Source organism: Erpetoichthys calabaricus, chromosome 10 (genome assembly GCF_900747795.2).
Source record: "Erpetoichthys calabaricus chromosome 10, fErpCal1.3, whole genome shotgun sequence".
Taxonomy (NCBI): domain Eukaryota; kingdom Metazoa; phylum Chordata; class Cladistia; order Polypteriformes; family Polypteridae; genus Erpetoichthys; species Erpetoichthys calabaricus.
Window position 1 is genome coordinate 69,467,941 of NC_041403.2, and position 26,623 is coordinate 69,494,563.

The 26,623-nt window shown below is 39.9% G+C and overlaps 1 protein-coding gene across 1 annotated transcript in view; it reads left to right on the forward strand.

Moving 5' to 3' along the window:
• LOC114658385 (calcium-activated chloride channel regulator 1-like) overlaps positions 1-10,252 on the forward strand; it is a 64,580-nt gene extending 54,328 nt beyond the window's left edge. Inside the window, exons 13-14 of the mRNA XM_051932438.1 lie at positions 4,561-4,794; positions 7,182-10,252. Of these exons, the coding sequence (XP_051788398.1) occupies positions 4,561-4,794; positions 7,182-7,594 (647 nt within the window). The 3' untranslated portion in view covers positions 7,595-10,252. The remainder of the gene's footprint in view (positions 1-4,560; positions 4,795-7,181) is intronic.
• The last annotated feature ends 16,371 nt before the right edge of the window (positions 10,253-26,623 follow it).

Here is a 26,623-nt window from a genome sequence, read left to right on the forward strand (position 1 = left end):
ATGCCTGACTAGAGACTGGCAGGAAGAAGTGCTTAAGAATCAGAAATTGGATGGAATAGGAATTTTACTCAAATAATCAATTTTGAATCATTGTTTCATTAGACCAGACACTTTTATAAGGAAATACTATGTCCAGTATATCCATAAATAAAAGAAACAAAAAGAAACATGTAGAGAGCATTAGCATGATAAGAATTTGCAAATAATAATAATAATAATAATAATACATTTTATTTATACAAGGTGCCTTTCTGAGAACTCAAGGTCACCGATCAAACAATAAATAAATAAATAAATAAATAAATAAAAGACATGATAAGCATATATGAGAGAGACAGAGATTAATACATTTCAGTATTTTCTGGCTTTCATGGTGCCAGACAGTGGCAACACTTTTCTTCTTGGTTGGACATGCAAGTTAGAATTTCACATGACAATATTACAACAACATTTAGCAGTGCAAAGTCAAGGATTAAAATCAGCCAACTGAGTACAAGACAAGAGCACCAAGTGATCCCTCAGCAGAGAGAATATGCTATGTTAGATATTAAAAGCATAGAGTGTCTGATTCTTCAACTATCTGTTTTAAGAGAGAGAGAGAGAGGAGGAGTGAGGCAGAGAAAACAGTTGAAAACTTTATTCTGGCACCTAATTATTTTCACAATATCAGGTATTTTCAGCTGTAAAGTTAAAACCAAGGGAAAACATAAATAAATAAAGTAAAAAATGCAATGAAATATAAATACAACCACAGCAGCAGGTTAAACTTTGCACCAGTTTGCAGACTCTAGGACATTATGTCAGGCTACCAAAAAAGTTTACTGATTGTTCAGTAGAAGTGCATTCAGCTTAGTAATTATATAAGGTACTTATCGCTTCATTGTCAGGCGACCTTTACAAAGTAAAAGTGATTTATCGACAACAACATTCTGCTTTGGAAGACACAGGTTTGAAGATAAATAGGATGAAGACAGAATATATGAGTTTTAATGACGGCCAGGATTGAGAAGTTTGCCTGCAGGGAGAGCCATTGAAAAGAGTGGATACATTTAAATATCTAGGATCAGTCATAGCCTGAGGTGAAAACAATTAGCAGAGATAACCGATAGAGTGCAGTGTGGATGGAACAAATGGAACAAGGTATCAGGAGAAATGTATGATAAAAGAATTAAGGTAAGGTTTTTAAGACAGTGGTAAGACCAACAAAGATGTATGGAACTGAGACATGGGCAGTAAAGGGAGAGCAGGAGAAGAAGTGAAATGAGAATGTTGTGATGGATATGTGGCGTTACAAAAACGGACAGAATAAGAAACGAGACAATCAGAGGTACAACAAAAGTGGGAGAGATATCTAAGAAAGTACAGAAAAGTAGGTTGAAGTGGTATGGACATGAAATGAGGGGAGACAATGAATATGTGGGCAAAAGAGTGATGGGAATGGAAGTAAAGAGGAAGAGAAAGTGAGGAAAGCCAAAGCAGAGATGGATGACATAAAGGAAGATCTGAAGGAAAGGAGCTTGACTGGAGGTGCAGGGCCAAGCTGTTTGGAGGAGGTTGATCAAGTACATCAACCCTACACAGAAATGGGAAAAGATGAACAGGAAGAAGAAGAAGTTCAGATGAGGAAGGTCATGTTTCACTAATTTGCTGCAATTTTATGAGGTAGCAACAAAAACCGACAAAAAGGAGTGGCTGAATATGATATAGTTTATCTTGATTTTAAGAAGGTTTTTGATAAGGCAGTACATGAAAGGTTAGTGATGAAACTAAAGAAATGGGAATTCAGAGCACAGTCTGTTGGTGTGTGCAAAATTGGTTTAAACACAGGAAGCAAAGTGTTATGGTGAGGAGAATTTTTAGGCTAAAAGTGGTGTCCAGCAGAAGGTAGTGCTGGAGCCACTGCACTGGTCTTTTTAATATACATAATGTAGAATCAGCTTAATTGTTTCAGAATGATTTGGGTAGCATGTAGACTTTGGCAGATTTGAAGTTTAATATAAGTAAATGTAAAGTATTACATATAGGAAGTAAAAATGTTAGATTTGAATACACAATGGGATGTCTGAAACTTGAAAGCACACCTTTTGAAAAGTCACAGTGGACTCCTCACTATCCACATTTAGACAGTGTAAAGCAATCAAGAAAGCTAATAGGATGTTTGGTTACACTGTTTTTCATGATGTGTGGTTCTACTTAAGCTATTATATAACACAATAGTGAGGCCTGGAGTACTTTGTGCAATTTTGGTCTCCATATTACAAAAAAGATGTGGCAGTGCTAGAGAAAGTCCAGAGAAGAATGACTAGGCTGATTCTGGGGCTGAGAGGTTTGAGCTGTGAGGAGAGGCTGAAGGAGTTGAGCCTTTATAGCTTATACAAACTAATATTAAGAGGGGACATGACTGAATTGTTTAAAATTATAAAAGGAATTAGTACAGTAGATCTCAGTTGTTATAAATTCTGAAACAATAACACAAGAACATGGGTGGAAACCTATCAAGGTCAGATTCTGTTTTTCTTCAAACAAACAGCCACAAACACATACATTAAGAGACCAAGTAGTGTGGCAGACAGTAGGGCTTTAGAGACCTTTAATTCTCAACTTGATGTTATTTTGAGAAATGTAGGTGAACAGGATGGATGAGCTTGTTGGGATGAATGACCTGTTCTTACCACAATTTTTGTTACTTTCTAATATTCTAATGTTCAAAGCAAAAGGATGTAGCAGGGCACCGTTTCCAGCTTCATCTAAAAATGGTAGAGCTGACCCTGTTAATGGAGATTGTTAATTTTCTTAAACATTAAAACAAACACAGCTGACATTTCTGTTTTCGCCAAAGTAAAGCAGATACAAAGCATGTAAGCAAATTATTAAGAAGAAGAAATTGCTTAAAAGATAAATTCTCACTGTGCACCTCAACAACTGTCTTAGCTTGAAAAATGGACATCTGTTAAGTTTTTAAGCTTTTCCTACATGCCCCATAGCATCCAATGTAAAGTGCCAGTGTGGGCTACGGTGATGTGCCTAGCTTTAGAACACAATTTCATGTGGCAAATGCATATATACCATGTTTGTGTGAAAAGAATTTTGACTTAAAAAATGAGTATGTAGTTAAAATGGAAATTAGAAGCCCTAAAGCCTACCAGGATGTTGTTCCATCATTAGGTTAAATGTCAGTCAGTCAGTCATCATCCTACCCGCTATATCCTAACACAGGGTCATGGGGGTCTGCTGGAGCCAGTCCCAGCCAGCACAGGGTGCAAGGCAGGGCACCAGCCCACTGCAGGACACACACACCAGGGACAATTTAGGATCACCAATGCACCTAACCTGCGTGTCTTTGGACCGTGAGAGGAAACCCACGCAGACATGGGGAGAACATGCAAACTCCACACAGGAAGGACCTGGGAAGCGAACCCGGGTCTCCTTACTGCGAGGCAGCAGCGCTACCACTGCGCCACGTTAAATGTCGTTTAAAAAATAAATGATTTAATACATATTTATATTCTATTCTATTATTAATATTATTATGATTATTATTATTATTATTATTATTATTTGTATTTATACCCTACCAGTGAAAAGTTTTACAACATCCACTTTTTTCCAGTTTTATTGAAATTTAAGCAGCTCAAGGGCAGTGAATAACCAGAAATGCACAAAGGTATGCAGTAAACTGCCATAGATTAAAAAAATGTTTTGGTTACCAAAAAATGAAAAATAATGTAATTTTCAGAGTTACATTAAAGGCCCTTTTCACTGAACACATATTCGGTTAACAACTTGTAGCTTTTCTGCAGCAATATAAGTTGAGTAAGCCTTGAAAGTTGATGCTAACAATTCCTAAAGGTGTTCCAACCTTTGTTGATTACTTACAAACCCTCTTCCTGCGTAAAAGCAGTGTTGGAACAGACAATGTTGCTGCATTCTCTGAAGCATTATTTGGAAAGTATTTCTATCATAATGGTGAGGAACAAATGATTAAAAAAGGAGACAGACAGACCATTCTAAGACTTAATAGTCTGAATCTTTCCTTCAGAGAAATTGGAACGAACGCCAAGGTGTCAGTGAGTCTCCTTTAACATAGAAAACGGTGACAGGAACAAATCTGAAAGAGTCAAAGCCACAACAGAATCAGAAGACATGTTGTTGAGAGTCTCACAGCTTGCTTGATAGACATTGTTTTCTTTTCATTAAACCTACCAGGAGCTTGTTCAATATAGTAATCCTCTTTGATGGAATTGTTTATGAGTTTGTGAATAACTATAAGTCCATCCATCCATTTTCCAACCCACTGAATCCGAACACAGGGTCACGGGGGTCTGCTGGAGCCAATCCCAGCCAACACAGGGCACAAGGCAGGAACCAATCCCGGGCAGGGTGCCAACCCACTGCAGGACACACACAAACACACCCACCCACACTCATATCCTCTTATACTTAGTAATAAGTATATTCTTTACTCTCCTTATGACAGCAATGTTATTCACAAAAAAGATAATCATAAATAAAAACATTTACATTTTTCTAAATGATCATCCTAAATTGCTTTGTCAACAGGTTATATTTTCCCGAACCCACAGAAACCCCCTGTATCTGAAGAAGACCTTCAGAGTGATTTAGGAAGCTTCACCAGAACCACCAGTGGAGGTGTTCTGGTGGTGACAGGCATGACTGGCTCACAATCTCCTAATTTCCCACCTTGCCAAATAACAGATCTGGATGCAAATATTGAAGGTGAACAGGTCTCTTTGTCCTGGACAGCACCTGGAGAACACGTGGACCAAGGGACAGGTAACTATTTCACATGCACTTCCTGTCACAATGGCCTTTAATTTCAGAACCACAATAACTTTAACTCAGTTAGTAAACTGGATATTTAGCTCATAATAAAGGGCAGATTACAAGGAATAGTTTCCCTAACAAATTGCTAAGAATTTTCACTTTTTATTATTAAAAACAACATAATGACATTCAAGAAAAGTGAACTAAAATATATATCACTCTTGTTTTTGACATTTTATTTTTCCATATATCAAACTATTCCCAAAAAACTATACAAGAAACAAGAGCAGAGTTAATAGGTGATAAGATCAAAAAAATTCACTAAAACAACAGATGTATTGTAGGATATTGTGTATGTTGCTATTGATTTTTATTAAAAAATTATGGCATTTTATTAAGAAAAGTGGGAAGAAAACATTTTGAGAGTAAATGCTGTTTCACTCTGGATGTGTCTTGAAATTGTGTTCCTTATTGTTGGTGATAAGGGTGATACTCTTTTTCCTTATTGTTGGTGTTGGGTGGCATGGTGGCTCTGAGGCTAAGGATCTGCACCAGCACTTGGAAGGCTGCTGATTCGAATCCCATAAATTCCAGAAGTGACTCTACTCTGTTGGTCCCCTGAGTAAGGCCCATAACCTGCAATTTCTCTGTTCTGGGTGTGATGTTAATCTGCATCAAGCCCTGCAAGCAGGTCCTCCAACTTACAGGGAAAACTTGGGGGTTAGTGGCAGGATTGGCACACCAATCACTATAAAAAACCTCAAACTGTTCAGTGTGCTGCTGAGGTGTCACCTGTTGGACGGCTGCACTCGGATCTCAATGCGGGTGGGGAGGTGGGTGTGGCAATGCGCTGTAATCAGTGCATGCTCCCAACCTTAATTGTTGGCGGTGTTAAAGAAATCCTAACTTAATTCTAGTCCTTGTAAAGTAGTGAATATTTTATTATGTTAGTGCAACGCTGAGTGCTGCCAATTGTGGTTTTAGTGTTACCTACCTCCTTAAAAGTATGGAGGAACACTATACACAAAATTAAATAAATAAACATGCAAATGAATAAGAGTAATGTGGAATGTCACAATGCATAAAGAAAAAGAGCATGAAATATAAACATATTTTTTGTTGCTAATTTTTAAATTTTATTTTGTCCATGATATTCCTACAAAAGTAACATGAAGTACAGCTTGAATTTAAAGATGTCTTTTCCACTTGTCAAAGCTGGTAGGGTGAGCTCTAGCGAGTACAGTCTTTTGATTGGTCAATCACCCGCAGAGTGAACGTTATATTCTTTGCTTGTCCGGGGAATCCTGGAGATGGGTCCAGCTGCAGACCCCTGCAGCTCTGCGATTCAGTAGCTCCACTGGACAGCCAATCGGATTGCAGGTTTTTGTCACCTGGTGTACTCGACTTGTGTGAGATAACCCTCCCCCAGCTCTAATCTTAACTGTAGTGTAACCAGGCGTATCACTGACATATAATGTAAGGCGACAACCTCCTCAATGAGTGGAGCTCTGTGGGGGTGCAGCCTTTAGAATCCTGGCTCATGACCATGTTCAGAGTTGTGGCTATGCAGTCAACTACAAGTGCAAGAAAAAGCTGCTCAGAATTACTGAGTGAAGCGGCTATTTTAATTGAATGTTTTCCAGTTTCATCTTAAGGGGCCTGCTTCTGAAGTGTCTGCTGTAAATGTGGGATTTGATTGACGAAGGTTTAAGTCCCGTGTACCAACGACTCACCAATTAAAATGCACCACTCGTTAGAGCCCGTCCTCTCAACTTTGATGAGTGAAAATGACAGTTTTAAATTCAAGCTGCAGTACATGTGACATCTGGAAGAATATTACTGACAAAAATAAATAAATAAGCAAGCAACAAAAACATATTCCTTGACACATTTATTATGCACCCATTTCATGCTCTTTTTTGTAGTTTATTTTCCCATTTCCCAGTACTTTTATTTATTTGTGCATTTCTTGATTAATTTAATTTTGTCAAAATATTCCTCTATAAATAAGGTGATAATTTTTTTTGGTAAAAATGGCTGCAACTTCTGCCTGCCTGTTTTCTGTTGACTTACCAGATACAGTGTCAGAAGTCCTGGTACAACAATGTTTTTGGCATTTGTGGGGAGTGCTGATAACATTTTGACTCATGGGCTAAGATGGCATCTCTGTCTGCTTTGTATACCTCGCACTATCAGCGTTGCCTTGGTTTTATTTATCCTCTGTGCGTCTCCTTTCATGTCTTTGCACAAGGGATTTCTTACTTGCCTCCTTTACAAGCCACTAACATTGGGCTAGTACTGTGTCTTTTTTTGTGTTCATTGACAGTCCATGTATCTTACTTGAAGAGGATCAGTCAGCGCCACAACATAAATCGGTCATTTTCCTTTCTTTACAGCCTCAAACTATGAAATACGAATGAGTGCAACTTGCAAGGAACTGAAAGATCACTTTGAAAATGCCATACTTATAAACATGTCTGGTCTTGTGCCACAAGAAGCAGGCAAAAGAGAATATTTTGCTTTTAAACCTGAAGGAATTGTCTTAAAAAATGGAACAATCATTTATTTTGCTGCAAGGGCTGCTGACACCTTCTCCATCAAGGCAGACATTTCCAACATTGCCCAGGCAACAATTATGCTTCCTTACATTCCTGCAGTGCCTGAGGACCCAGAGTCAACTATCGATATTACGAGTCTTGCTTTGATTACAGTATTCTCAATTATTGGCATCTGCATTATTGCAGGCGTTAGCATGTGTATTACAAAGAGGAAACAAAGAAGAAGAAGAAGAACGGCTCCAGCCGCATGAGCACATAAACCTGCAAATCAAATTATATTTGATTGAACAAGTAACAAGTGGGTTGAACTATTATTGAGAGCATTTAAAAAGAGTAACAATAACATCTACTTTTTCTGATTTATTTTAGAAGATTTAAAGCAGGCACATTCTGTTTGAAACTGACATTATACCTGTAGCTTTTTTGTAAAGTTGCTTGACACCCCCTATTCCATGAACCTTCACGGGCAGAAGTGTTGCTTACTTCTTACTGCAAGCCTCCATGATTTATTGCTGATTAGACAACACAATAACAAAGGAAAAACACAACAATATCGAGTTGATTTGCATTTTTTTTTAAAAAAAGTAAATGAATAATAATGCCCAACGTTTTTCCATGTAAGGCATAGTTTTCCTCCTTTTTTATGGAAGACATAAAGACAAGCAAATAGGAACCACTGAAGAACACATTTTAATGCATTGTTTACCAGCATCATTGCTATATAATAAGCATATATACTTCTCTAACGTATTCACTCTGCAGAATATGGAAGTCTCTTAGTGTACAGTCCTAAATAGATCTTTATATAAACAACATGTATGCTTCTTTTGAAGTTAAATCTTGTAAATATATTACTCCATTCATTTTATTTCTCTCAATGTATCTCTGATGAGCTCATTGATTTTTTCTTTGTAACAATTCATGTGTGACTAAGATAGAGATGATCGATGATGTCTGTGTTCTCTGCTGTAAAGTGCCTTACCTATAGTACTGTATGTTACTGCTAGTACTAATTCAGACATTCTGGAAAATCTGTTGCTGGGATTTCCTCCGTCAAAAGAAATTCAATAACTGCTTGTTGTAAAAAAAGCCAAGCCCAATCAGCCATTTTCTTATACATCTATAGGTATCTGTAACTAAGGCAGGTGACATTTTTTTGAATTCAGTGACAGAATTTTTTGCACAGGATATAGAAGAATAAAACTACTGATGAAAACAGTGTTTCTTAAAATCACAGTACACATTCATTAAAGTCTTTGCATTAACTGTTACCCTTTAATAATAAATATCTTGTGCAGAACATCACAGAAACAATTCAGATTCCTTATAAGACTAAAGAAAAGCAGTCATAAAGCTCATCACTCACTGCTCATTTTTCCTCCAAAGTCATTTTCAATGAAAGAATGTCAAGAATATTTCAGTCATATGAAACTACAGCTTACCTCAGTTCCTACTGACCACTGCCACACGCTGAACCTGTCAAACCCCCCATTTTATACATGCCAACACCATTCAACTAATTTAGCCACATCATCTAACAGGTTCACATTACCAGCAAGCTGTAAGCTCCCAGAAACCCTCTGACCCTAAATGGCTGCGGCACAAACTCACCTTTCACATGGCGCTGTTACAACATGGCGTTCCCTTAACCTGCTTCAGTGTAACCTACCTATAGCCCAAATGTACCTTTCTCTAACATTATTGTTATTTTTCTTCTCTTAAACAGCCTAAAGAGGGTGAAAATATGAGATAATTTTATTTAACTATGAATAGGTTTTGATATAAGAAGTTCAATAAATATCATTTAAATGTTGAGGTCACCTGTCCCTCTATATGCAGTGCCATATTTGTGTTCGTTTACCAGAAAGACACAATCCCTCAGTTTGATGACCGTTTATTTATCCCTTTTTTTGACACCCACTACACACACACCAACTGGAAAAGGGTCTTTCTTTTAATTGCCTTTCCCGAAAATTTCTTCCATTTTTTTCCCTACATGGGTTTTTTTGGGAGTTTTTCCTTGTCTTCTTAGAGAGTCAAGGCTGGGGGGCTATCAAAAGACAGGGCCTGTTAAAGCCCATCGCAGCACTCCTTGTGTGATTTTGGGCTAAACAAAAATAAATTGTATTGTATTGTAGTTAGAGAGACGTCTCATTTTCAGACTAGTTCCACTTAAGTTTTTTTCATCCATGTTTCTTACACAAGCCGCCTGCCTGCACACAAAAAAGGCAACATGACATTGAAAGTCCATTCCTGACTCAAAAGTGACCAAAAAATGAGTAAGAGGGAACACTCGATGAAGCAATCGAGGCTTGCACCAAAATTATGAATGAGAAATGCAGCACTGCTGTAAAAGACATTTTTATTTCTACCCACTCGCCTTTTCTTCCAAAGCTCAAATCATTATGCCCTACTTGCCCAACTTACCTGTAATGATTTAAACCATTACTGCTAGTGAATGAGGAATGTGTAAGATTTATGTCTTCACAAATCAATCGGTTCTGAAAGATAATAATTTGGGACAAACTCTGAGCATTTTCTAAAATGAGAAAATCATTTGTATATATAAAATGCAAAGTTGACTGATTTATTGACTCAATTGGTCACTCACTCATCAACAAAAATGCTTAAACACAATAAAAACACAAACTTAAATTTGGCAGGAATGGATATCTAGGGTTCACTAAGAAAAGACATTTCAATATATCAATATTTAGGGGTTACATTAGAAAAACTGAATATCCTGAAATCTAAAAACTGATTTTTGTCTGATTTGACTGAAATTTATGTTGTTATAGAAAAAAAGAAAATTATTTGATATGTTTTTTTTTAAATTTTTTGAATAGTTGTGCTATCAGTCTAAAACAGGTTTAACTCCAAGTGATCAATGTAGACCTTGGCATATTCAGTGTTAGCTTCTGCAGTTCACCATCTATTGGAATGTATTTTATAATGCATGTAGTAATACAATGCAAAGTATTTTTCATTCCAACAGATGGCATCTCACAAACATTTGTAGTGATGAAATGCATTGAACATTCCTTCCAACAGATGGTATATCACAAACATTAGCACTGCTTTAAAAAAAAAAAAAACTAAAGAGAAGTTTGGAATTTAATTGCAAATGTTAACAGTGCAGTTGTAATTAAAATGAGGAACATAAAGAAATACATAACATCTTTAATAAATACTGCAAGTCTTTATACAGTATATATGGTCACCTTTGAAACCATTTTATAAGAAACGTTGTTATCTCCAATTTCCATGAAAACATGAGATTATAAAATGTTCTTTGCCATCACAAGAAGCAAAAGCAATATTATTATATAATGTATGAGGAATCACACAGGGCCTTTTTTGCAATAAGGCGCTGCAATGTGGGTAAGGGAAAGGGAGATGTGTTTCTTTTTTTTTTTGATGGATGGATGGCATGGATTTTCACTGGCAAGTATTTTTTCTTTTTGAAACACAATGGTTGTACTGTACTATTGCTTACACGAGTGTGTCTTGAACCAAATTATATGTTATCATGTGTTTTGTTCCCCTAAATAAATCTAATTAAAAATAATTAATATATTTAATGATGTGATAGTTTGCCTGATAGCCAACAGGACAAGGAATAAGGCAGAGAGAGAGACAGTAAAAAATGAGAAAGGAAAAAGACACTAGGTGAAGGATGTTATGCCATTGGTAAAAGTTGGACACTGTCAAGCGGTGGTGTGACATCTTTATTTGGAGAGTTTGTGGAAATTCTTATACCATGGGAACCAAGTAAAAATAAAAGGGCACAAAGGATGGTAGCAAAAGTAAAACAATACCTTCAATCTGATGGTTGGAAGCAAGGCATTCTTTTTTTTTTTGCAGGGTACTTTCCATTTCAGAAGATGTTTATGAATCCAGAAAGATTCTGAGGATCGTTGCAGAAGTAACCTTTAGAGTTGGCATGTCACATTCAATAATTTGCAGACTTTATTTACATAATTTCAATGAGTTGGAGGCAGTTCTGGCAGTGGTGTAGTCTGCCATACATAGCAACTCAGTCCAACCAGTCTGCAACTTGCCTGGACAAAATCAAACAAATATGATTCTGTCTTAAGTCGTAGGGTGGACTCTTTATGCAGTCAACAACCAATGAGTGGTCAGTATGAAGTACAATGCGTATAACACAGCTACAAGAAATAAGAAACTGTATGATGTCTTGTGTTTTACATGCCATTACAAAACAAAAAGAAAGGGCATAGATTGTAACTGACCTTGCCATACCTGTAAAGCCTTCACACAGTCTGTCAGGCAGCATGTTATTAGCTGTCAGAAAAAGAGATGAGCTCATGATCGTTAGCAAATGTAAAACTGCCCTGGAAAGTCATGAGACAGTAATTAAATTTGACATCCCCTGCAATATCTAGCCATGTACTCTGACAAACTCAGGTGAAGAGATTAGCAACAGCAGTTGCTGAGTTTAACATCCCCTTTGACTAATACAGGGGTGGGCACATTCATTCCTGGAAGGCCGCAGTGGCTGCGGGTTTTTGTTCCAACCCAGTTGCTTAATTAGAAAACAATCCTTGCCATTAGATAGATAGATAGATAGATAGATAGATAGATAGATAGATAGATACCTAATGGCAAGGATTGTTTTCTAATTAAGCATTAATTACATTTCATGGCTTGTTAGTGCTTTAACTCTGCTATGTCAAGTCATTCTCATATCCTAGATTTTTTTTTTCCATTCTAAGGATATCATCCAAATACTTTGAAGTGTAAAACGGATGGGTAATTCTCAATCCTTCACTTTTTTCTCTTCTCTTTCCTTCCAAGTATTTAATTAAACCAAATAATGCACAATAAATATACACAGGTGTAAAGGGTAACAAGCAAAATGGATAACTGCTGGTTTCTTTTGTCATTTGCATCTTATTGCTAATAAGGAGCAATTAAAAACCAAGAATGCAGCTGTTTAAGACTTAAATAAGCAATAAGGGTTCATAATCTTAACGAGGGAGATAACTAAAGTGAAGCAGAAGTGTTTCTAGAGCAATAAGTGCTTCTTATTAAGCAATTGGGTTGGAACAAAAACCTGCAGCCAGTGCGGCCCTCCAGGAATGAATTTGCCCACCCCTGGACTAGAAGGTTCAAGTTGGGCAGGAGTCACTGACAGAAGGAAGGCAGAGACACAGTACTGTCTGAAAAGCTTCGTTTCTTTCACTGCCTTGTTGATGTGCTCACAATCTTTTTTTCTTTGCTGCAATTCATGTGTGACTGCAATGATGATGATCACTGATATCTGTGCTCTCATCTTTAAAGTGTCTTGCTTACAGTATAATACTGTTAGACATCTCCACATGCACATTGAAGCCATGCTGGAAAGTTAATTGCAGGGATTTCCTCCTCCTTGTTATTCGATAGTGAAAAAGATTCCTTATCTGTTTATATAAAATGCTAAGGGTTATTTGTCTGTCACACAAAAAACTCTCTCAAATGACTGGTCCTTGGACCTTCATCTTGGATGCAATTGAGAGTTTATGACATGCTAGACGTAACTCAACCCAAAAAGTGCAGGTGCAGTCTACCTCAGCCATATAATTTAGCACTGGGTCTTTCTTATGACAATTGGTGGTGCTGCCTGCCACATGACACTGCTGACATGAAAAGAATAGTGTCATGGGCACACAGTGAGATTCATTTCAGAGGCCAACAAATCGTTTTCATTGCAATATGTCATTTCACTAAGAACACAAAAGACATTGGTATACACCATTGGATATGACAAAGGTGGTGGCACCCTTGGCAGAGTGACCTTGGCTTCTGTGCTTTACAGGAAGTTCATGAACCACCTTTCTTTGAAGACTGCAGGTCCAAGTGTTTTCTAGTTAAGGGATACAAATGTAAATAGATTTTACTAAATAAGTACATGTTTTGATATTAAAAAAGCACTGAAATATTTTTGAAATGTTTGCAGATCAGCTATCCCTGTGTTAATTTACTAGAAGGTACATTACATGAATCTCAAGTCAGACTAAGAGATGTTGGTTTTTCGGTCTAGTAGCCTCCCTGAGTGACGTGGCGACTCCTCGACCATTGCGTGCCAATGCGTCATCAACTAGTGCCGTGGCGGGACAGGAGGAAACCATGCCCCTTGAAGTCGGCCCTGATCCTCTCTCCGCTTTACAGTACCAATTCAGAGAGATGCCGGCTTAATTTAGAATGGAGCAGTGGAATGACGATTCCCTTAAGTTTGCCAAAAATGTAGTTGTCCTAGTCAATGGCCAGTGCACTCATCAGTCCATGCCACAGGGTCCTCACTTTGTGTTAGAGAATGACCTTTTGTATCGTGTAGCAGAGCATGAGGGTGAGGTGCGAAAGTTACTGCTAATCCCACAGACCTTCCAGTTAGCACACCCCCACCTCCTAGGTGGCCATTTAGGCACCGAAAAAACTCTGGAGCAGATTAAGCTTCGTTTTTTTTTGAATAGGAATCAATGAGGAGGTTCGTCGCTTTTGCATTTCCTGTCCGGAGTGTTAATTGAGACAAATTCTTAGGAAGGACTGTGCTCCTCTCGTTCCTGTTCCCCTAATTGATATCTCATTTCATAGAATTGTGGTTGATTTAGTCAGATACCTAGAACCCTCCGCCCAAGGACACAAGTGTATTTTAGTCCTCGTGGATTATGCTACCGAATACCCGAAAGCTGTTCCGTTGCACTCAGCTACTTCTAAAGCCATCACACGGGAGTTGGTAGAGGTCTTTGCACGAGATGGCATCCCTAAGGAAGTTCTGACAGACTAAGGGACGCCATTTACGTTCTAGACGTTCAGGGAAACGGCCAAGTTACTTAAAATTAAGCATCTAAAGACTGCGTTGTATCATCCTGAAACTGATGTTCTGGTGGAGAGATTCAATCAAACTCTCAAACAAATGCTTCATAAGGTGGAGGATGGAGGATGAAAGGAATTGGAATCAGCTCCTCTCCCTCGTCCTTTTTGCCTATCGGGAAGTCCCACAAGCCTCCACGGGGTTCTCCCCTTTTGAATTATTGTATGGATGACAACCTCGGGAAATAATAGATATTTTAAAAGAAGGATGGGAAGAAGAGACACTTCCCTCCACAAACATATTGGAATATATTGCGCAGTTATGCAATAGATTTCGTAAGATTTGGCCCCTCCTTAAAAGTCACATGGAAGAGGCACAAGCCGCACAGGTCTGATATTACGACCGAGGTACGTCTCTCCGGGAGTTCTGCCTGGGAGATCGAGTCATGGTTCTGGTACCTACCTCCCACTCCAAGTTACTAGCCCACTGGCAAGGTCCATACGAGGTTAAGGAGAGTAAAGGACTCGCCGACTATTTGGTGAAACAACCCAATTGTCGGCCGAGGGAGAGGGTTTATCATGTAAACCTGCTGAAACTGTGGAAGGACAGGGATCCCAATCTCTCCTCCGGTCAGCCCCGCTCGCTCTTTGCTCACATGAGTAGCCTTAACTACAGTGCGGATTTAAGTCTCAGACAGCGACAGGAGCTGGAAACAGTTATCTGGTCCGTCCCAGAGGCAGTGAGTGTAAAACAAGGAAGGACCTCTCTGATTGAGCATGACATTGTGACAGATCTCGGGGTTATAGTCCGGGGAACACCCGTAGCGTCTTCCTGAGGCAAAAAGAGCTGAAGTGGAACTTGAGATCAAGCACGTGCTGGAATTTGGAGTAATAGAGGAAAGTCATAGTCCCTGGTCCAGTCCCATTGTCTTGGTCAGTAAGCCTGATGGGAGCTGGAGGTTTAGCAACGGCTTCTGTCAATTCTCCCAATTTGATGCTCATCTGATGCCACGAGTGGACGACCTCCTCGATAGGCTAGGACAAGCTAAGTATTTGACCATGCTGGACATGACAAAGGGGTACTGGCAGATTCTCTTTAAAGGTTAAGACTACGTTTAGTACCCCTAGCGGACACTGGCAGTATCGTGTCTTTCCATTTGGGTTACATGGGGCTCTGGCAGCTTTCCAGCATCTGGTGGATAAAGTGCTCAGGCCTCATAATTCATATAGTGCTGCGTACCTGGATGACATTGTCATCTATTCTAGCACATGGACAGAACACCTTCAGCAGGTAGGAGCGGTATTGTGAACACTTGGTGAGGCCGGACTTTGGATTAATCCCGCGAAATGTTTCTTTTGATTAAACAAAGCCAAATATTTAGGCTACCTGGTGGGTTGGGGTACCGTGAAGCCACAGTGCTCCAAAGTTAATGCCATTTTGAAATGACCCTGTCCGCAAACCAAGCGGCAGGTCCAAGCCTTTCTCGGGTTAGCAGGGTACTACCGCCGGTTTGTGCCCTGATTCTCGGAGAGAGTGGCGCCCTTGACTGATTTGACAAAGAAGAGGGCCCCAAACATTGTGGTATGGACTGATAAGGCAGGCACTGCATTTTGTGACTTGAAGCAGGCCCTTACATCCGCACCAATTTTGAAAGCATCTAACCTTTCTATGCTTTTCATCCTCCAGACAAACGCTTCGGACACAGGCCTGGGGGCCGTGCTGAGCCAAAGCGTCGATGGTGTGGAACACCCCGTCATGTTCCTGAGCTAGAAACTGTTGGAACGAGAGACCAGGTATGTGGCGGTGGAGAGGGTTGCTCTGGCGATCAAATGGATGATTACACAGCTGAGGTACTACCTATTGGGCCGGGAGTTCACCCTTGTCACGGATCATGCACCTTTACAGTGGATGGCCCTGCACAAGGAGTCGAATCCGTAGGTCACCCGGTGGTTTCTTGACCTACAGCCTTACAAGTTTTCACTCGTTCATCATTGGGGCTCTCTTCATGCCAACGCCAATGCTCTTTCTCGGATTCACGACATCTTGGTCCGGGTTGTGGTTAAATCTCTTTCTAGCAGGACGTATAACACTGCTCGTGTTGTGAAGGGGGGCGGCTGAACACACGCTAAGGAGAAGCGGTTGGATCATCTGCTGGCTTGTTGCTGCTGCTGCTGGCGCGCTGCGTGTTCTGCTTGTTGTGCTGCGCATCAATCATTTGGTCTGCAAACAATTTCTGGTTAGGTGGAAACCTAATGCCATACGGGTCCTTCACTTTCACAGCACTTCCTGCTGGCACCCACGGTACCCAACAGGGCTGAGATATAGAATTCCAAGTCCAATGGTGCCCTGTGTGAATCTGGGGCACCGCTGCAATCCAGAGGAGCTGCCATCTGGCATTCTGGGGAAGGTAGGGTCCTAAAGAAGCTGCCTTCCTCCATTCTTCAGTCTCTTGGGTGTCACGGCCGGGTTGGGTTGCAGGGCGTTCTTTACAATATATATATTGTATATATATATTATATATATATATATAATTGTATGCAACCATTAACACTGAACATCTTCACAAGGCACTTCATATAGCAACGAAGAATAAAATAAAATGATTTGTAACTCTTCATTTGCATTTGGATTTGTTGATGATCTAAATGTATCCAAGGACTCACTGACACCTTACGTAGTGCAAATCTGGTCTTCAGCTGTACTTTTTACACTTCAGAATATTTTAAATATTGAATGGGCTATTGGTTGCCTTGGAGTTTTTTGTTAAATGAAGTCTTGTACATTTGTTCAATAGCAACAACAGAGATTGGTGTGTTGTCTGATGTTGACCCCTACAACTTAGATGACTAACTTTCAACAATGATTGATTGCAGTAGAGCATGGTTTCCACTGAAATTAACACAGCAAATATTATCATACTAAACATAAAAGAATAATAAGAGGAAGTCAAAATTTGGAGAATAAAAAAAGGTCAAGCTGATATTTTTGGCATTAATTTACTGTAAAATAAACAAAAACAACAGAGAATTTTTGCTGTAATTTAATGGTCTGTATTCCAGAAAAATTAATGCATTAAACATTGAAACTCTATTATCATGAATATTATATTAAACTATTACATACATACATAATAGATTTAGAAAGTATTTAGACACCCTTCACTTTTTTTCACATTTTGCTCTGTTGCAGTCCTTTGCTAAAATTGTTCAAATTCAGTTTTACCCACATCAAGTACCTGAAGTGAAAACAGGATTTTAGAAAATTTTGCAAATTTATTAAAAATAAAAACTGAAATATCACATTGACACAAGTATTTAGACCCTTTAGTACTTAGTTAAAGCAGCTCTGGCAGCGATTCCAGCCTCAGGTTATCTTGGGTATGATGTAACAAGCTTTGCACACCTGGATTCAGGGATTTTCTGCCATTCTTCTCTGCGGGATCCTCTTAAGCTCTGTCATGTTGGCTGGAGACTGTCAGTGGAGAGCTATTTTCAGGTCTCCCCAGAGATGTTCAATTGGTTCAAGTCTGTGCTCAGGCTGGACAACTCATGGACATTCACAGAATTGACCCTAAGTCTCTTCTGTTTGTCTTTGGTTTGTGCTTAGGGTTATGGTCCTGTTAAAAACCCTACACCATGATGCTGACATCAAAATGCTTTACCAATGCAATCATATTGCGCAGGTGATGAGCTGTGCTTGGTTTCCTCCAGACATGACACTAATCTTGGTTTGATCAGGCTGCAGTATTTTGATTTTCACAGTCTGAGAGCTCTTTTGGTGCCTTTTGGCAATCTCCAAATGGGTTTCAATGTGTTTTTACTAAGGAAAGGCTTCTGTCTGGCCATTTTGTCATAAAGTCTAGATCAACTTTGTGTGGCAGTGATGGTAGTCCTCTTGGAAGTTTCTCTAATCTCCAATCAGGTTCTTTGAAGCTTTTCATGAGTGAACATCGGGTTCTTGGTCATCTCTCTTACCATGACCCTTTTTCCACAATAGCTTAGTTTGGCTGAGTGGCTGGCTCTAGTAAGAGTCATGGTTGTTCAAAACTTCTACCATTTCAGAAAGTTCAAATGCAAAAGAATTTTGTGTACAGTCTCTAGATTGCTAGATCCCGGTGCCATGGATGATGTCAGTTCTGGTTCTGGTCACAATGATGTCATTTCTGGTCTTGGGTTTTAAAGCCGCCATCTTTTCCTATTATATTCAGTTCTGCATTGGACTTTAACCTATGAACATCTCAATCAATTTCTACCCATTTGCAGCCGAGGCACAATATATGGGTGTAATATTTAAGATGCCGAAAATGTTCAAATACTTATGACATAATAACAAATCACTGTCACCTGAATATCTGATAATGTCATCAGTGTCCAATACTGTAAGCACCAGGACACAAATAAAAAACTAAAAACAAGCAGCAAATAGCTCCCATACAACCAACTGGACAGCACACAATATTATGCTAATTCTGATTTACCCTATAAGACAATTGCACCTCCTCCAAGTTTGGTTTCATATTTTGTCCAGTGCAGCTACCTTACCTTACCTTATCCTCCTCATCAGCTTTTAATGAATAAACAATTGAATATTCTGATGAATGGATGGATTTTATGTTTGTACTAATGGCTTATAGTTTTTGACGGTTGTGCAGTCATAATGCTCATGCCAGTAATATACAATCACCTGAATCTAACATAGAATTTAAATTATATAATAAAGCAGCTAATTCTCTAGCTTTGTTATTTGCTCTATCTTCTTTTGAAGTATTTGTAACCAAACTAAAATTTGTTCCTTCATTTGCCTCAATGCAAAGCTGAAATTGTCATCTACATGCTACACTGGTCCCTCTCCCACTTGGACAGAGGCAGTGGTGCTGTAAGAATTATGTTTCTGGACTTCTGTAGCTCCTTCAACACCATCCAACCTCTGCTCCTTAGGGACAAGCTGACAGAGAGGGGAGTAGATTCATACCTGGTGGCATGGATCGTGGACTATCTTAAAGACACACCTCAATATGTGCGTCTCGGGAACTGCAGGTCTGACATTGTGGTCAGCAACACAGGAGCGCCGCAGGAGACTGTACTTTCTCCAGTCCTGTTCAGCCTGTATACATTGGACTTCCAATACAACTCAGAGTCCTGCCACATGCAAAAGTTCGCTCACGACACTGCTATCGTGGGCTGCATCAGGAGTGGGCAGGAGGAGGAGTATAGGAACCTAATCAAGGACTTTGTTAAATGGTGCGACTCAAACCACCTACACCTGAACAACAGCAAAACCAAGGAGCTGGTGGTGGATTTTAGGAGGACTAGACCCCTCATGGACCCCGTGATCATCAGAGGTGACTGTGTGCAGAGGGTGCAGACCTATAAATACCTGGGAGTGCAGTCGGATGATAAATTGGACTGGACTGCCAATACTGATGCTCTGTGCAAGAAAGGACAGAGCCGACTATACTTCCTTAGAAGGCTGGCGTCCTTCAACATCTTTAATAAGATGCTGCAGATGTTCTATCAGACGGTTGTGGTGAGCGCCCTCTTCTACGCTGTGGTGTGCTGGGGAGGCAGCATAAATTAAAGGGACGCCTCACGCCTGGACAAACTGGTGAGGAATGCAGGCTCTAATATAGGCACGGAGCTAGACAGCTTGACATCCATGGCAGAGCGACGGGCACTGAGCAGGCTCCTGTCAATCATGGAGAATCCACTGCATCCACTAAACAGTATCATCTCCAGACAGAGGAGCAGCTTCAGCGAAAGACTGCTGTCACTGTCCTGCTCCACTGACAGACTGAGGAGATCGTTCCTCCCTCACACTATGCGACTCTTCATTTCCACCCGGTGCTGTAAACGTTAACATTATTCAAAGTTATTGTCTGTCTGTATACCTGCATTGTTATCACTCTTTAATTTAATATTGTTCTTTATCAGTATGCTGCTGCTGGAGTATGTGAATTTCCCCTTGGGATTAACAAAGTATCTATCTATCTATCTATCTATCTATCTATCTATCTATCTATCTATCTATCTATCTATCTATCTATCTATCTATCTATCTATCTATCTATCTATCTATCTATCTATCTATCTATCTATCTAAATGCATCTCTGCGGTATCTTGTAACAGCGTTATATTTTGATGTATTGCCTCCTTTCTTTTACCACCCCAGCTACTCCTGTCACTCATCATCATGAAGATGAACTAAAAACAAATGAGCACACAACCAAGTGGCTGATCTGTACTTTGGGTATTCCACTTTTACAGCAGCCTTCTTTGAATCTCCTTTCACTGTGCATCTGTTTGGTGCTAGCCTTGACAGTTACAAAACATCTGGATTTGATTTAAACAGCCATTTCCTGGTTAGAATCATTTGACCTCTGAAGATCATATTACTTTTGTGCATTGTCATGAAAACCAGAGCAAGACAAAAAAAGAAACTACTAAAGATTAAGTATAAATTTAGGCTGTAGCACTGTGTGCTCCAGTTTGTAAAAAAAAATACTCTGCACTATAAAATAATTAACAGAAAAGGAAATGAGCCTGTTGTAAAGAAAGAGACAAAGAAATGATCAAGGTTTGGGGTATCCGTCCCCGTATACTGTCAAGCTTTTCTCTCAATCTGGTCAGTTCGTACATAGAACACAGACAATCAAACAATGACAGGCAGACAATTGATGGGGTGGGAACGGAAGTGAACACACGGAATGCTAGGAAGGAGCCGCGGTGGTAGATGGGTGGTAGTGACGTCATCAGGTGGGGACCAGAGGGAAGGAAGGAACCTGGAAGTGGCTTGTGTTTATCGAGTCCGGGTGAACTTACGGTGGTGTTGTTTCGTCTTTCCTGAGGGAACAAAGAGATAACCTTAGTACCCTGTCGTTGACCCCTGACATGAGATTTTGTGGTGCTCGTTGGGTCTTTAAGCTGCTCCCTATGCACTTGTGTGTGACATTGTCCTATCACGACATGACAAATGAGATGAAAAGGATGGAAAAGAAAATGCTCAGTTGATAACATAGCATGCTCATAATCTAAGTTAAAAATCATGAAAATTTCTGTATGGTATAATTGACAACTCAAATTAAAATGATATATTTCTGGGGCTGGGTGGTACGACACTTAGTGCTCCAGAATTCTGGGTCAGAACTCTAGTCTGGGGAGAGCTTGTGCAGAGTCTTTATGTTTTCCTTGTGTCTGTTTTTAATCTTTTCTCCTGGTAGTCCAACTTTACTCTTAAAGATTAAATTAGCCTGGTAGGTGCATGACTATGGCACATCATTGAAGGCTGGCTCTTGTCTTTCACCCAATTTTGAATTTACCCATGGGATTAATAGTTTATCTAGTTTATCTAATCTAATCTAATGCTACTGGGATTGACTGCTCGCACCCATGATCCTGACATGGGTTTAAGTAGAACTGAAAATGGACGTATGTCCTGTGATGAAGTGGCACATTTGTTAAGGTATGTTATAACCTTGTAGCCAGTGTTGCCAACAAAGGCACTGACTCTGCATGACTATGAGCCTAATAAGAAAGATAGAAAATGAGCAGATGGATGAATCTGCAATATTTTCAACATAATGATTTTTGGAAGCCATTGGTTCAAATATTTAACATAAAGCTGAATTCGTGAATTGGATTCTTCTGTCTTAGATCTCTGTCCCACATTGGTATGGTTTGCAGTCAGCATGAAGACACTACAATGAGAATACAGACCTCCAAATTGGAGCTCATTTTTGTTTTTAGGGTACTTTTTTGTGTGTGTATGATTGGAAAGAAGAAAAGCTTTAGTCAACCCAAACAGACTCAGAAGATGAATTAATTTGGGTCTTATTTATAAGAGATGGTAGGGATGGATGTCGGGCTGATACATGATTTGGTGAAGTGGTGACGTCAGAAAGTGTTCATTTAAATGGGAGTTAACCTCGGATGAAGCTTTGGATTTACCTCTCCCAGTGAGCTTAAGGCATTGCTCACAAATATGAATTCTCAAGCACACATGTTCAAAATGAACTGCCTCTGTAGAGTTGAGGACGTATTCTGCATAATAGGACAAGGATCTTGACAATAAAGAAGCCCTTTGAGTAGAAATACTACTTTCTGGCCCGGGAGGAGTCAGTTAAGGTGGTCTGAGCATCCGAGTCAATCAGTCAATTTGCTGTACAAAGCAGGGAGCTTTCCAGTCCTTTAATGAATGCAAAACAATTTATATTTAACAGCTGCACAGTACAAGTAGAAAAACTACACAGCATCAGCCTCCTGTGATAAATGTATCTGACCAAATCTTGTGGCCCTCAGGAAGGAGACCCAGGGCAGACCCATACCATGTAGGAGGGAGAAGAAGGAGAAGGTGACGAGGAAATCTGATCTGCTGTGCTCAGCCTTTGACCCTCATCCTGAAAAACATGCAAAAAGAAAGAGCAAATTAATGGGTTTCATTGTTTTTCTATTTTAAAAAGAGGAAGCACTCCCTATTTTCATACTTCTTTAACTACCTAGATTTGATACAACCGTAATGTGCATGCAATCCACTGTTCAAACTTGTATTGCAACGTTTCACTGTAAAAGCTGTTTATTGTAACTTAGAATATCTAATGGACTATACAGACTGCACAACTGTATTCCTGGTGTTAGATCTTGGCCGCAGCATTAGACTCCTCAGGATCCTGTGACACACTGATATAGCGTATACACAGTATAGCATGTAGGTAATAAGTTGTAGCATGAATGCTTCATTATTAATTATCTGTACACTCTTTATCTAGGCTTAGGATTGTGGCAGCATTGGATGTAAAGTAAGAACCGACTCTGGATATGATGCCATTCAGTTACAAACAGGGTTCCCACGCGTCCTGGAAAACCTGAAAATTTTGAGGGTTATTTTCCAGTCATTGAAATGACCTGGAAACTGATCGAAATGGCCAAATGTCCTGGAAATAATCTTTCTTGTCCTGGAATTTTATTTCTGTTTTCGCTTTTTAATTTTTCTGTTTGAAACAGCTTGCTGTTCGTAAGTCTAGATATGATGACAGCTGAGCTAGGTCATGGCCTCTGCTGCGCAATGTCTCCACCTACTGAGACATGTATAGGCAATTATATTTATAAATGATTCTTTGACTGGTGGCTCATTTGATGGAGTATTGCCAAAGCCCCTCTTGCAGCATTGCAGAAATGCCGGGATGCGATATGTCCAATACCTTGATGATGAAAAAAAGAAGAAAAAGGAAACTGAAAATGACAAGCAAAGAGAAGAGCTCCGCTCTGAAATCACAAAAGTGGCAGCAAAGAGACAGAAAATAATCACTAGCATTGAGGCAATGCAAGAAGAAGCAGATGCAATGGCAGAGAAGGCTGAGAGAAAACAGGACTTTACACTGCTCACAAAATCTAATGCCTATCGTAAAAGTGTTGCTGAAAAAAAGAAAGAGGTCATCGGTCTGGATGCAGTTTTATCAGACCTCAAGGAGCAACACCAGCATTGTTTCTAAACCTAGGCCTACACCAGATGCCTTTTTCATAGGTTACACTACAGTGACTTATAGATTGTTTTTTTTTTCCAATATACTGGAGTTCAGGCTCTTATCCTTTGTTCCTAGTATTCTTTCTAGTTTAACCAAGTTTTCAACTCAGGAATTGATGGTGTGGACACTTTTTGTGACTGAAGACAGAGAAGAAAATTAAAATTAGTAAAAACCTTTTATTGATACATACCAGACAAGGGTAAAATGACAGAGAAACACAGTCCTAGGACACCGCACTTCATCTGCCTCGAGCGCAGATATCCTTGCTCTTTTATACCTTTCTAGTCTCCTGATCGTTGACCACGTAAGCAATAAAAATAGCGTCCTGACTCATTTTGTATTATTCCAATTTGTAAAGTCCTTACCCTAAAGGTATATTTTCTTGTCACACACATCATTGAAAGAAAACTTCCAGAAAGTATACATGCTTTTTGTCACGTACGCAAAACACAAACAAGTTTGATCATTCTGTTCTATTTTCTGTACTTACACACATACATTTTGTTTAATTACATCATTTTATGTTTTTACACTCCTCCCTTTTTGAACAAAATGATGTGGGCAATATATAATTAAATTGAGATCATTGATGAAGGGGAAGGGGGGGGGAAAAGGGGATGGGGAGGAGAAAATGGAAGAAGCTATACGAGACATGTGCTCCTCATGTAGCATATATGCCCTTTCCATAGAGGCGGTAAAGTACTTAGATAGAGATCACCACCCATCCTTGGGTAGCCTGAGAGGGTGCGGGTAACAGCCAACAGAAAAAGTATTTTTAAGATAGCCATTTCTTGCAATGCGATGCGTGGATCCAGGCAGGCAGTCCTTCAACTTTCACGGCGTGTGGTGTGGACAGAAGAATTTGGAATGGTCCTCTCCACCTAGGCTGATGCCAGTGTTTCCTCCGAGTATCTCGAACCAGGATCCAGGTGCCCAAGGGAATTGGTAAATCCTTGGAAAGGGGGCTGGTCCTCCAGGCTTGATTAACCTGCTGGTGGATTTCCTTCAACGAGGTTCGCAGACCTGCAAGACTAGAGAGAAGATCATTGTCCACAGTATGCAAATTCACATTTCCTACAACCATGCCAATGGGCATGGGACGTCCGGTCAGAATCTCAAACGGCGATAGTCCCAGTTGTCGGTGTGTCCGTCCCCTTAGTCCCATTAAAGCTAAAGGTAGTGCATCCGGCCATGATAAATTAGTTTGTTCACAAATTTTTGCGAGTTTAGCTTTTAAAGTGCCATTGCATCGTTCTACGATGCCTCCGCTTTGGGGATGGTATTTACAATAATGGTGCACATTAATTTGGAGCCAGGTGGTTAATTCATTTATAACGGAGTTCACAAAATGAGTGCCATTATCTGTTTGTAACTTTTGAGGGATACCCCATCTTGGAATAATCTCTTTAATTAGTGCTTTAGCTACTGTTTTGGCATCGTTGTGTTTTGAAGGGAAAGCCTCTACCCATCGGGAGAACACATCGACAATCACAAGACAATATCGGTACCCTTTAGACGGGGTTAGTTCAATGAAATCCATTTGGAGGTGTTCAAACGGACCCATTGGATTAGGGGTAACGGCGGGGACTTACCTGGGTACCTTTTCCCACATTAAACTTTTGACATATTGCACAGCGTCTGCAAAATTGCTCTGCATATGTAGAGAAACCTACAGCTTCCCAATGTTTTTCAACATCTCGAACCATGGCATCTCTACCTGCGTGATCGAGGCCATGGGCGATTTTTGCCATTCCTGGGAAAGAGGCTTTTGGGAGAAAAGGTTTGTTAGTGTGTTTATGAGTCCAGACTCCATCAGAGAGGGACCCTTCTTTGGACCATTTTCTCCTTTCGATATCCGTGGCTGCACTCTGTAAAGAAATAATTTGATTATCAGGGTCCTGGTCATTTCTCTGTTGGAATAAAGAAATTGGTGTGTTATTATATGCAGCCTCTTTAGCAAAGTGGTCAGCTAATTCATTTCCTTTGCTAACAGGATCCTGTTTTCCTGTGTGAGCTTGACATTTAACAATCGCTAGCTTCGATGGTTTGGTTATAGCTTCTAAAAGGGATTCGATCAATTTCTGATGTTGGATGGGTTTGCCAGTACTGGTCTTAAATCCCCTTAGTTTCCATAGTGCTCCATGATCATGGCAGACTCCAAAAGCATACCTGGAATCCGTATAAATTGTTACGATCTTCCCTTCGGACAGCTGACATGCTCGAGTGAGTGCTACGAGTTCAGCTGCTTGTGCACTCAAGCTTGATGAAATTCCATTTGCTTCCAGCAGGCGGTCCCCTTGGACCACTGCGTAACTGGTTGAGATGTGAAGTTTTGGCTTGTACTAGGATAGAATGTACAGCGTGAGGCACTTTAACTGTTAGGGGGCTCATGAGAACTACATCCGTGCTTGCTAATACAGCTTCTGTTGTTGCAGCCACAGCACGAAGACACGGAGGAAGTGCTGCGGCCACTGGATCCAGTTTTTTAGAAAAATAAGCCACCGGTCTTTGTTTATCTCCATGTTGTTGCGTCAGTACTGCATTCATAAATCCCTGCTTTTCGTCCACGAACAAAGTGAATGGACGAGAATGATCAGGCAAACCAAGCGCGGGCGCAGATAGAAGAGCAGTTTTGAGGTCACAGAGAGCCTTCTCAGCCTGTTCATTCCATTGGACCTGGCCAGAAAGGGGGATGCCAGGAGTATTAGCCAATTGTTGCAACGGCTGTGCTCTTTCAGTAAAATTTAGAACCCACTGTCTGCAGTAGCCCAGAATACCTAAAACAGACATAACCTGTTGTTTTGTGACCGGTCTAGGAAGATTTTGGATGGCTGTAATGCGATCGCTAGAGAGAGCTCTTGTTCCATACATAATGTCATGACCTAGATATTTTACAGTTGTTTTGATTAGCTGCAGCTTAACTTTAGAAACTTTATGGCCATTGTCCC